Source organism: Archocentrus centrarchus, chromosome 2 (genome assembly GCF_007364275.1).
Source record: "Archocentrus centrarchus isolate MPI-CPG fArcCen1 chromosome 2, fArcCen1, whole genome shotgun sequence".
NCBI lineage: Eukaryota > Metazoa > Chordata > Actinopteri > Cichliformes > Cichlidae > Archocentrus > Archocentrus centrarchus.
In genome coordinates, this window is record NC_044347.1 from 27,181,047 (window position 1) to 27,194,432 (window position 13,386).

The following is a 13,386-nucleotide window of genomic DNA, read 5'->3' on the forward strand; positions in this document are numbered from 1 at the left end:
AGGGACAGACTAACCAGTGCTCCCACACTAGGCTATGCAGACTTCACCTTACCTTTTATCCTTGAGACAGATGCAAGCAGCCTAGGATTAGGTGCTGTTCTGTACCAGGAACAAGCAGGTGGGAAGAAGGTGATAGCCTATGCGAGCCGGAGGCTCAGAGGGGCTGAGAAGAATGATCGAAATTACAGCAGCATGAAACTCGAGCTGCTAGCACTCAAGTGGGCAGTTACGGAGAAGTTCAGGAGCTACCTGTTGGGGTCCAAATTTACTGTCATCACAGACAACAACCCCCTGTGTCATCTCTCCACTGCCAATTTGGGGGCTATCCAGCAGCGATGGGTCGCTCAGCTAGCTGTGTTTGACTTTGATGTGAAATACCGGCCTGGACGGTGCAATACAGCAGCTGATGCCCTCTCCCGGCATCCGCCAGCTGATGAGCCCGAGCCAGATAGTGAAGATGCAGAATTTGATCACTGTGTAGCCATATGCAGCTCACTCAAGACAGGGACATCTTTGGATATGAGTTTGGTAGCAGCAGGGATTGAACAGGGTAACATCAGGCAGTTGCAGGCATCTGAAGTAATTCCAGATAACATACCCGTGTTGCCTGGGTACTCTAAAGCAGAACTACAGTGTTTTCAAACATCTGACCCAGTGTTGGGGGTGCTGAGAAAGGTCTGGGGCCGCCAAAGAAAACCTACTTACCATGAGAGAGCAGGCTTATCCAAACCAGTACGCTCCTTGTTGAAACAGTGGTCCCGACTGAGAGAAAGAGATGGGCTTTTGTACAGAGTGATTGAGGATACTCACCTTGGAGAATGCTATCAGCTGTTGCTACCTGCATGCCTCAAAGAGCAAGTCCTCAAGAGTGTGCATGACCAGATGGGACATCAGGGCATTGAACGAACTTTAGGACTGTTGAGACAGAGGTGTTTCTGGAGTGGTATGCATGAGGATGTTGAACAGTGGGTTAAAGAGTGCCAGAGATGTGTCCTAACAAAGATGCCGTATCCAAGAATCCAGGCTCCATATACCCCTTTTTTAGCTACTCGACCACTTGAAGTGGTGGCTGTGGACTACACAGTGCTGGAGCGAGCCACAGATGGTCGTGAGAATGTGCTGGTGATCACAGACGTGTTCACAAAGTTCAGTCAGGCCATTGCCACAAGAGATCAGAAGGCAGATACAACAGCAAAGGCCCTTCTCAGGGAATGGTTTTTGAAGTATGGAGTGCCCGAGCGCCTGCACTCTGATCAGGGCAGAAATTTCGAAAGTGCTGTGGTTGCAGAGCTATGCAAGTTGTATGGAGTAAAGAAAACCAGGACCACACCCCACCATCCACAGGGTAACCCCCAGTGTGAGAGGTTCAACAGAACTTTACATGACCTCCTGCGCACGCTTCCCCCTGAAAAGAAGCGGCGTTGGCCTGAGCATCTGTCAGAACTTGTGTACGCTTACAATGTCACACCACATTCAACCACAGGGTATTCACCTTACTACCTGCTGTTCGGGGTCCATCCACACCTCCCGGTTGATGCCCTGTTGGGCCAAGAGCAAATGAGGGATGATCAGCCTGACTGGTTAATTACCCACCAAGAGAGGCTGCGGGATGCGCACGCACGAGCAAGAGAGTGCGCCGAGAGAAAGGCTGCTGGAAGAGTGGTGCAGCAACAGGAGAAAGTGTACTGCCCACCTGTTGGGGTGGGGCAGGAGGTGTACCTCCGACATAGGCCTCCTGGGAGGAATAAGATCCAGGATGCATGGGCAATTCCAGTGTACAAGGTTGTCGAGGTCAATGGGACTACCTATACCGTGGAACCTTTGGAGGGAGGCCCGAAGAAGAGGGTCCATAGGTCCAACCTTCGGCCATGTGTGGGGCCCGTACCAGTGCAAACCAAGCGTCACTGTTTGGCTGCTCCCACTGTTGAAGGGATGTTAGTTTCGGAGTCGGAGTCTGACATGGAGCCAGACTTTGTGTTGATGGAGGAAGTCAGGTGTCCCCAAGCTGGGCAAGAGGCCATCGCGGGGCCTGACAACTTGAACCTGCTGGCAGACAGAGCAGGAGGCCATCAAGTAATAGAGTGTGAGGATGTGCCTGAGCAAAGGAGGAGCGAGACACTTAATAGTGATGTGGGGGCCAACTCCATGGACCATGCCCCACCATCAGGGCGTTTCAGCTGCCCTGAGGAGGAAGGGGGACCGCAGCCTGTACCCGCTCCGAGAGGAAGGAAGGAGAGGAAGGCCCAGGTGGAGCCACCCGTTCCCCCTCCACGTCGAAGTGAGAGAGAGACTGCAGGGAGACATAGAAATATGTTTCACCTACCCAGATCAGCATGTAATTCTGTGTCCTTTAGCCCAGATGTGTTCTCTCAGATACTAGCAGGGGTGGTCCTTTATACATCCAACCTTAGAGAAGGGATGGGGGAGTAGGAAGTCACCGAGGACGTTGACTTTTAGCAGGGGAGAATGTAGCCAGGTGAAATTGGAAGCGATTAAATAGAGGGTTAAACAGCCCCACCTGGTGGAGCATTGTTGTCATTCTCACTGAAGCTGGTTAGTCTCGCGAGAATGCGGAAATCCCGCGAGATTTCAGATCGAGGCTAGAGGCCAGACTAATGTCCCGTACGCCATCAGATCGCCGCAAAGCTGCTTGAGAAACCGATTGTTTGCCGCACGGTGTGGAAAAGCCAGAGCAGTGGAGCAGCGTAAGTGACCAAAGACACAACATATACGTGTGATCCAGCGTGCATGGTGTGTGCGCTATTTTCAGAGACTGAGCTTATGTTTGCTCTTGCTGGTTTCAGAGGGGAGAAATCCAGTGATAGGCTGAGGTGGTGTGTTATAGCACAGGCTGACCACTGGAGTCAGAGTAAGTCACCGACTATTTCCTGGTGTTATGATGTGAAGTGTTATGTACTGTTTTGCTGTAAAACACTGTTTAGATTAACTTTATTGAGGGTATAGAGTTTAGTCGTGTTGTAATATTGTGAATGTGTTTGATTGTTTTATTCCTTTTCTTCTTGTCTTTGTTTTCTTTATCAGAAAAGTGAGGCCACTGCTGTTGTCTGTATAGGGAATCTGATTTGTACACAGTAGGAAAGCTTAGGCCTCCATTTTGTTTTCAATCTGCAGCCGTTGATCAGTTCTGTGTCCATGAGCGGTGTTGAGGCTGGAGGAGGCAGGGGCACAGTGTATTGTTACAGTTGAGACATTTGTTAATTAACCTCAAAACAAAGAATTAATGCTGTTCTTATTCTTTATTATGAGTTCAGTCGGGGAATAAAGACCCATTTTAAATTTTATTTGGTGTCAGTCCTGTCCTTTGCTGACCGGGCCACATATACATTTTACTCTTCTCAGTTTTAATCTACCTTTTAACTAGCACAAAAATATAAACATCAAATACATAGAGAAACTTGCCACTTAATACATGAAACAGTGAGAATGAAAGTGCATCAGCTCACACAGGCTTTCAGTAGTTAGCTGTCTGCTAGCAAAATGGCTGCACTGCTGTCACTTTCCCTCTCGGTGACGATCGGATCTCATAAACAAAGGATAACGCATCTTACCGCTCATTAACACCATCGTTCTGAATTCGACTTTGTCTACAAACATTAACTAGCAGTTACACCCATTTTCCTTACAGTTTCAAACACAACATACCTGGAATAATGGAAAACAATAAGATGACACAGGAGAAGCGGTTTGTCATCTCTGATTCCTTCTCAGCTATGAGGGGAATGCACGAGCGGCAGGCACACCACCATCTCACAGTGCCTCCTACTGGTGGGAGCGGAGTAACTGCATACACACTCAATATTTAACACAGTGTGTGAACCAAAAATTGACCCATATAAATACAAACAAAATATATCTGAAACACAGCATTATACACCTTATTCAAATGCTTATTTCTAATTACATCCACATGTGAACACACACTTGTGGGCTTCACACTAACAGGTAGTCATTCAGACTCTGTCCCTCATACTCAAATGAGCAGTTAAACACAATCCTGTGCTTTCCATTGTGTTCCACCATGTGGTGTGGAATATACCAAGCTTCCTTTGTCTGTGCAACAGCATCCGGCTTTAGCTTGGTAATGTGAATGAATGAATGAATGAATGAATGAATGAAGTTTATTGCCATGTGGGTGAACAAGTTCACACATTGGAAATTGCAGTTACAGAACACCATCCAAGAATACACAAAACACAACACACATGGGGGGATATGTGTCCTGGGGTCATGCAGCTGACTTGCAGCGCTACCTTTGGCAGGAGGAGAAAACAACACATCATGGGGAAGTTAGGTTAAAAAAAAAGTCATCTGGTACAGTGCTCAAAAAGAGCACTATACCAGGGTCCAAAAAAACCACCTTAGCAAAGCATTTGCACATGTAAAGCTAGGACAGCGGCGGTAGGTGAGGTCAGGTCAGGAGGGAATGCAGACGGAGACGAGAGGTGGGGGCATTGTGGAGCCAGATGCCAGGTTCCAGCCAAAACAGTTCGCTGATAGTGGTGGAATTTCATCAGCGGCCATGGTACACCAGACCCAGCTTCACAAATCACAACGCGGAGTGGGGGGAAGAGCAGCCGCACACAGAGCCCTGAAGAGAGATATGGTTGCCAACCCAAGGCCGGCAGGGGAGCCGAATTCCTGATAACAAATGTTGTTTTGGAACAGGCTGCTTGTTTTTCCAACAGCCTTCAGTCTTACTGGGAAACCATTCAAAAATCCAATATTCCAAATTCGTTGATTGCCGTCCTCACTGTGCAGAACCGAACTATATCTCCTGATCTAACCCCTCTCGCCTGCGAGCTCGCTAATCTTGCGGCTCAGGTCCACCAGGCTTTGCGTCTGAGTTTGTACGGCTCTGCTCAGCCCTTCCACCTGGGTCGGCAGCCTCTGCAGATGTCGAACCGCCGTCCAGATTTTCTTAATTTGCCAGTAAAGCAGGTATCCACCGAGCCCAAACAGAGAAGATACCGCTACCAAAAGGCCGAATATATATGCGTCTTCCACGTCTTCCACTCCAAGGGCTGAGAAGCACACAGGTCTCCACGAGCTCCAAGAGTCGATGACGTATCCAACCGGGTCTGTTCCACTCGGACACGCAGGCTCCCCTGTCCCGGATCTCATAGTGGAAAAAAATTCGATCAATGATGGAGAATGCCCAGTTTGCCAGATCCATGGTTCAATCTTGTTCTTATTCGGACAGTGTGTAAAAGACGCTCTCACAGCAAGCAGCAAGCGGAGAGATGGGGAGGGCAGGGAGAGAGAGATAGTGCGACCGTCTCCGACAAGAGCAGGAAGAGTAACCTGCATCTTCCAGCTTCTTTATTTCTTTGTTGTAGATGTCTGCTCGGTAACATCCTTCTGCAGCTTCTTTTCTGTGCTTCTTAAAAGTGGTAAAACAGCTTCTTTAGCAGCATGTAATGTTGGCATGTTAATGTTGCGGAGAAGAGGGGTTGCATATCTGTTAACATTGTTGACAGTCACTCTTGCAGTTTTCTCCTCCAGAAGCATGACTGCTCGCTGATCCTGTTGTGATCGTGTGATCACCTTTTCATTTCTGAAGGGCAGCACATCTAATTGCCAAAGTGTTGCACATTCTACATCAGGTCAGAGTCTGGAGAGCGCGTGGCTGTGAAAAGGCACTGAACCTGTGTGGGAAGCTGCTCCTTTAATGAGCTTGTAGGACCCTGTAGAGTCCATCCCAGTCTGGTTTTTATAGCAGCAGGGCCACCAGGGAATCCAAGCCGCACAGGCTCAATTGGTGTGATTAAATGTGGATAGTCTGAACCTATCAAGAGGAGGGGCTTCACTTGGTCAAATGGAATGAGCGGAAGATTCTTCAAGTGAGAATATTTCCTCTGCAAAGTGGCAACTGGGTGTGAATGTTCTGCTAAGCCCAAGTGTTCTGCTGTAAAGACCCCCTTTATTTCATACGTTTTGTTTGGGTTCGAGGCTGGTGAGACTGTGAAGGAAACTGACTCACCTTGGACAACTCGAATGTCTTGCCTGACTGTCTTCAGGGCTAAATCCTCATGGTCGCCATGAAGTTTAAGTTGTTGCGCTGCAGCGGGTAGAAGGATGGTTCTTTCAGAACCATCATCCAGAATGGCAAATGTCTCTATATTCTTGTTGCCATTCCGCAGGATGACCTTACTCATCTTGAGAAGTACACGGCTGGAAGCTGTCGGTCGGTCAACATACAATACTTCACTAGATGAGTGTGGAGGAGTCTCCTCCTTTGCTGGTCTTGTATTGACATCATGAAGAGCTTCCAAGTGTTTGCCATTGCATGTTCTGCACTTAGCTTTCAGCTTACACTGAGCAGCTTGATGATTCCTTCCACATTTCCAACATTTCCTGTTCTTACGAATCCACATTTCTCTCTGTTCTTTAGTGAGATAACTGAAGTTGGTGCATTTATTCAGAAGATGCTGGTTGTTATTACAGTATGGGCAGTATAAGTTAAATTTCTGACCGGTTGAGGATGACTCTGTGGAACTAGGAGGACATACCTGTGGAGCGCCTGCAGCTGTGGTGCTAGAGCCTGTGTTTAGTAGAACAGTAGAAGACTTTGGCTGTGTGTGCTTTTCTTGAAATCGCTCCCTCTGCCTGGGTGGTCTCTCTCTTGCACCTGACATCCCTACTTCACTTTCCTGTACCTGGACCTCAAATTCCAGCCAGTCTGAAAAGTTGTACAATGTGGGAACCTGTATGTGCTGAGAGAGAGCGTAACGACGAAAATCAGTCCTCAGTGCATGTGGTAATTTTGAGGCAAGTCGAGTAACGTGAGAACCACAAGTCAGTTCAATTTGTCCATTCTCTCCGAGTTGATCCAGCATTCCAACAAGGGCTCGCACTTGTTGGAATGGGGTGGCTGTAGCTCAGTAGGTAGAGCAGGTCACCTACTGATCGGAAGGTCAGCGGTTCGATTCCTGGCTACTCCAGGCTACATGCCAATGTATCCTTGGGCAAGATACTTAACCCCAAGTTGCTCTCCGACCGTTCTGTCGGAGTATGAATGTGAGTGAATGTTAGTTAATTAAAAAGCACTTAGCTTAGTAAAAAAAAAACATGGAAGTGCTTGTATGAATGGGAGTGCATGGGTAAATGTAAAAACGTGTTGTATAAGCGCTTTGAGTGCTCTGACTGAGTAGAAAAGCGCTATATAAGAACTAGTCCATTACTTTGAGAGCAAATCTGCGAAAGGACACAGTGTCTCCGTCTCTGATATTGGCTCCATCCATTAGCTCTGCAATTCTTTTCAAGGCAAGCTGATGGGGCTGTCCGTACTGTGCTGTGAGTGCTGCCATAGTGTCACTATAGGGAGAGATTGAATTGCTATAGGAGTCGGCGATGAGTAATGCATCCTCTAGCCTTAGGTGGTCAACCAATATTTGATACTTAAACCGTTCTGTCGCATCATTAGGAAGAAGATTCTCCAGAGCAATCTTAAGTCTGGAGAATTCTCTGGGATCTTCATGTATGAAAGGGGGGATCATAGGCTTCGGCCCCCTGTATATCTTCTCCTGATGTTCAGGTCTGGCTGCAAAATCTTGTGGTTGCTCATTCTGATGCTGAGGATGCAGAATATCACCTCAAGCATAAGGATGCTGCACTGTACGATGGTGTGTTGGCTGTGAATATTCACCTCTGTTTGGCTGGTACTGCCATGGTTGACCATTACTGTGTGTGTCTGAGGGTCTTCTTCCCATCAAATTCATCCTTCCCACTTCTTTACAGGCATCTTGCATGTCATGACTTTCCAAATCTTTAACGGGTTCAGCTGCAGAAAAATGTGGCTTTTCCTGCTGGACTTTAGGTTCAGGGGGCGTGGGTTTCAGCAGTTTACTTACTGCTTCTGTGAGCCGTAAAATATTCTCCTGCATCTGGCGATTCTCCTGTCTTATTTCCTCGATTGCTGCGAGGACCACTTCATCTTTTGTTTGGTCAGTAATGGCTGCTGTCTCATTTCCACCTTCATAGAACTGGTTGGGGAGGGGTGTCATCCTGGCAGATCCCTCATAACGTTGCTGATGGGGACTGACGTAAGGGTAAGTGTTAATGGGTGTTCTTGCTGTACACTCCCCAGGTCCAACAGCTCCATGACATTCACCATAGGAAGGTGCTCTACTCCGCTGCCCAGTATACTCCACACAAAATTCTTCTAGGTAAGGTGGCCGACATATTTGCCGTCTGGGTCTAACCTGTTCATCCCGCTCCTTCACATTCTGAAGAAAGGTCCAAGACATGTTCTCTTCGTGGCAACTGTTAATCCGGACCACTTAATGTTGTGTTCGGTACTGTATAATGCCAGCTCTTTAACAGTTTACAGCCACCACGGGCATCCGGTCAAGGATGGAGGGAGACAATCAAGGTCCAAATTCTCGTTTAATAAAGCTGAGTGCGGTCTAACAGAAATACAGAATACAAATCAAAAGGGAATGTTAACAGACACACACGATAAACAATCATCTCAGTTTCTCCAGTAGAGGGCAGCAAGTGACCACAATATCCTTCTAAGCGCCTGATTCTGTTAAACATATATATATGTATTTACATCACTCCAATAAACAGAATTCTGTTGAATTGCTAAACACTATCAGCATCCCCAATAATTATACCTTACCAACAGTTCTAATAACAAGGCAATGCCCAGACTTTCCCTGGTCTCTTCGCTAAATACAAATGCACAAAGAAATGAAATGAAGCATCTTCTACCTAACCGTTTACAAATACAAATACCAAAAAATGTACTTTTCCTCATTTACACGCTCTCAACTTCTTCTACTTCTCAACTCAACGCTTGAGTATGGCTTGCAGCAGTTCCCCTCATGACTGATTGCTCCCTAATTACTACCGTGTACTCTTCTACAGCAGCTACTGGCACCTCCGTGGGCTCTTAAAGGGCTACACACACCCATGAACTTAGGCCAATTTTAACACAGGCTGTCCTAAAAGCTCCCTGAAAACTCTTCAGCTGATCCAAGATGCTGCAGCTAGAGTACTGACAGGGACTAGAAAGAGAGAGCAGATTTCTCCCATATTGGCTTCTCTTCATTGGCTCCCTGTTAAATCTAGAATAGAATTTAAAGTACTTCTCCTCACATACAAGGTCTTGAATAACCAGTTCCCATCTTATCTCAAAGACCTCATTATACCATATCAGCCCAATAGAGCACTTCGCTCTCAGACTGCTGGCTTACTTGTGGTTCCTAGGATACTTAAGAGTAGAATGGTAAATGGACTAGTTCTTATGTAGCGCTTTTCTACTCTGTCTGAGCACTCAAAGCGTTTATACAACACGTTTACATTTACCCATTCACTTCCATGAGTATCTAAGCTAAGTGCTTTTATTATCTAGCATTCACACACATTCATACTCCAACACTTGCTTTGGAAAGCAACATGGGGTTCAGTATCTTGCCCAGAGATACTTTGGCATGCCAAATCAAACTGCCGACCTTCCGATCAGCAGATGACCTGCTCTACCTCCTGAGCTACAGCCACCTCAGATGGCTGCCCCTCCCTGAGCCTGGTTCTGCTGGAGGTTTCTTCCTGTAAAAAGGGAGTTTTCCCTTCCCACTGTCACCAAAGGCTTGCTCATAGGGGGTCATTTTGATTTGATTTGATCAGCAATTATTGTAGGGTCTTTACTTTACAATGACTTTCTTGTTGATATATTGAAGTAAAATTGAATGAACTAATAAGCTTTCTGACCATTCAGTTCGATTCAGGTGTATTTATATAGCACCAATTTTAAAACAGACATTTAAAGCCAAATTAGTTAAAAAAAATACAAATTAGAACTCAGGTATTATCCAATGTGTAGATTTCAGTTTTGAATATACTAAGTAATCAACTGCAGAATTATCCACCTTTTCATCCATTGTTTTATTTCAAGGATGTGACAAGCTCAGCACATGAGAAAGCTTAATATAGCAGCTCAAGAATGCCATCTTGTGTTGAAAGCAGAGAAGGACAGACATTTCCTGAACTCCCGTACCAGGAGTGAGATTCTCTACTACAAGTGTGACCATTGAGGAAACAAGATGTTAACAAGGTGTTTTTTGTGGAAAAAAACTGTTTTATTCCATCTTTCATTGGAAACATTCAGGATGACAGGACAGGTACATTTGCATTTTGACATGTTTTACAACTGGGGGGGGGGGGGGGGGGGGGGGGGTCCAGTTATTTAATCACTGTAATCACACAATAAACATTTAAAGCACAGCATCTTCATGTCCTTTTATTAGAACAGGTTTTACCATTGTGCCCATGTAACTTTACAATCTATGCTATATTGTGTATGTTTAAGCCGGATGTAAAAAAGAAAAAAGTCAACTGTTACTTTCAAAGTGTACTAACTGCTTGGTGGAGATGGGACCCCTCTCATCAGTGGGCTCCCTGATGACAAACATAATCCTGCCCACTGGGATTCTGATGGGGGCACCAGTGTCGAGAACCTTCTGTCCATGGACCAGACCCTCTGTGCCATCCATAGCAGTGAGGAGCACAACCAGAACTTTGAGGTGTTGACTTGGTCTCCAAATTCCCAGGTCTCAATCCAATCAAGCATCTGTGGGATTATTTTTTTAAGTTAGAAATACAAATTCTTTGGGTAGTACTTGATCTAATTTAATGAAGTTTCGATTTGGAGGGTTCATAATCTAACTACATAATCTAAATAGCACTTAAAACAAATCAGCTACAGAGCATGTTTCTCTTAAACCACTCTTCACTAAATGATGACTTGTTATGGTAGAGAGAGTTTGTCAATATTACAGTCAGTAATACGATTTTATTAATTATTTTATTTTTTTTATATTTTATATCAATTTTACTAATGTGAATAAGGGAGCAGCCTACTTCAACCTAGTGCCAAAGTTCAGTTGGGATCCAGCCTTACCAAACAGTGTTGCCTAATGTAGCTTACTTTGCTCACTTTGTTGCACTACCAGTAACCAGTAACAAGTAAACACAAGAGTTCCTCTGTCCTTCCAGTCATGTACTTGTACCTTGTGGGCTCCCCAGGGTTTCTGACAAGAACAACAGGTATGTTTACATCACAGGATGTGATAGCGGCTTCGGGAACCTTTTGGCCCAGCATCTGGACAAGCAGGGGTTCCGAGTGATTGCCTCATGTTTCACTGAGAGAGGAGAGGAGGATCTGAAGAAGTCCTGCTCCAGCAACCTGATCACAACTCACTTGGATGTTAGATCTCAAGACAGCATTGCCAAAGTTGAAGAAATGGTCATTGACGTCAGGAGGCAGAGAGGAGACCATGCTCCACTTTACATCAATAGAGTATGTGTAGAGAGAGTAGTCTTCTTTAAGCTCCTCGGGACCCACATTTCTGAGGACCTCACCTGGACTGGGAACACAGCAGCACTGGTAAAAAAGGCCCAGCAGAGACTCCACTTCCTGCGTGTCCTGTGGAGGAACCACCTGGAGGAAAAGCTGCAGGTGTCCTTCTACCGAACAACCATAGAGCCAGTCCTGATGTATTATGTGTCTGTCTGGTTTGCTGCCTGCTCTGTTGCAGACAGGAGGGCTCTGCACAGGGTCACCAGGACTGCTGAAAAGATCATCCCCTGCCCCGCCTGGAGAACATTACCAGCTCTCGATACATTAGCAGAGCAAAGAAAATCTTGGCAGACCACTCTCACCCTGGTTAACAACTGTTCAACCTGCTGCCATCAGAGAAGAGACTCAGGTTCTCTCCAGGTTTTCCAGAAAGCCTGGAGAACTATCGCTCCAGGCCACTTTAAAAGGAAAGCTCCTTGGAAGAAAAATATAGTCTTGCACAGCACTGTACATTAGGAATTAAGACCATGAAAGTAGACCAATTATGCATTTCCTTAATTTGGACCATAAACTGTTGTGGATGTTGACATTAAACATGGACAAAGATTCAAATAATGAGGTCAGCTTATTTGCAATTTGTCCAAGCAAAAAGCTTAGGCTTCACTTTTCTCTCATTGCTTGGTTTCAGTGAGCTTCTCCATTTCACTCTGAATGATGCCAAGTAGATGTCTTAATATGGTCATTTCAGGGAGCCAGTCAGAAGAAAGGTAATGGTAGGAGGTGCTTATAGTTAGGAAGACATTGACTTGACTTTTTAGACACACAGAAGTCTGTGACATGCAAACTCTACTCTAGTGGACTCTGTGAATAAAAATATGGAGCTGGACTTGAGCAGAATAAGCTCCCTTCAAGTCACTTTTCTCATTTAAGCCTGGAATAACTGATGTTGCTAGTACACATAAAACATTATTGGTAAACAACAAATGAATTTGAGTGGGTGTGCTCTGTCATTCTTTTAGGCCTATGGGCTGTAGTGAACAATGCAGGCGTCTCCATTCCCTCTGCCCAATGTGACTGGCTGACTCTCGACGATTACAAATCCATGCTGGATGTGAACCTGAATGGGGTGATTCCTTCCAGGGGAAGGGTGGTGAATGTAGCCAGTGTGTTTGGGAGGATCAGTGCTATTGGTGGCCCATATACTGTCTCAAAGTTTGGTGTTGAAGCATTCAGTGACAGCATAAGGTAAACAGAATTCACAAAATATTCGTATGATATTCAAAACATCTTTTGGGTTGCAGCTGACAAAATGAAGTGTCTTTCTTAGGATAAATATGGCACCTTTTGGTGTCAAGGTCCTCTGCATTGAGCCAGGATTCTTCAAGACACAGATGACCAGCAGTGAAGTTGTGTGCAATAATATTAAAATGGTGTGGGAGAAACTTCCACAGGAGGTCCGAGCTGACTATGGAAGTGAATATCTACAGAAAGGTATGTGTGGCTCATCCCTTTTCTTAACCCTTTTTGTCTTTAATCAGTCATTTATTTGTTCTCATGTCATTTGTTCTGCCCTTTTAGCATTAGCCTTGCTAACAGACAAAATTGCCAAGCTGGGTGATGCAGACCTGATGAAGGTGGCAGCCACGGCTGCTGTCCGGCCTCGTACTCATTACTCGCCAGGTTGGGACGCCAAGCTTTTCCGGCTGCCACTGTCCTACATGCCCAACTGTGTCAGTGATTACATCCTGCAGATGGAAGCCATTCCTATCGCCAAGCAGATTGAATAACTTTATATCTGTCTACAAATACAGGCATTCTTTCTGTGTGGACTGTACACGTACATCAGTAAAATTGATTTAAGTCTGTTCTCATCACTTGTCATATTATTTTCTTAGAAAGTAAGCAAAAACAAAGTATCATCTACTTTGTACCTTTGTCACAAAGCATTTTAAGTACACATTATCTACAGGTTTTTTCGTCTGTTCAGACTAGTGTCCATGACATTAATGTGAGAGGTTATGGAAGAGCAATTTAAAAAAACAAAACAAAACAAAAAAACCCAG

General features: G+C 45.4%; 1 protein-coding gene across 1 annotated transcript; it reads left to right on the plus strand.

Moving 5' to 3' along the window:
- The first annotated feature begins 10,763 nt into the window (after positions 1 to 10,763).
- LOC115792309 (retinol dehydrogenase 16-like) lies at positions 10,764 to 13,154 on the plus strand. Its single transcript, XM_030746794.1, has 5 exons — positions 10,764 to 10,776; positions 11,001 to 11,732; positions 12,343 to 12,568; positions 12,651 to 12,814; positions 12,902 to 13,154. Exons 1-5 carry the CDS (start codon positions 10,764 to 10,766, stop codon positions 13,108 to 13,110), a joined length of 1,344 nt encoding a protein of 447 aa, XP_030602654.1. The 3' UTR covers positions 13,111 to 13,154.
- Positions 13,155 to 13,386: the final 232 nt, after the last annotated feature.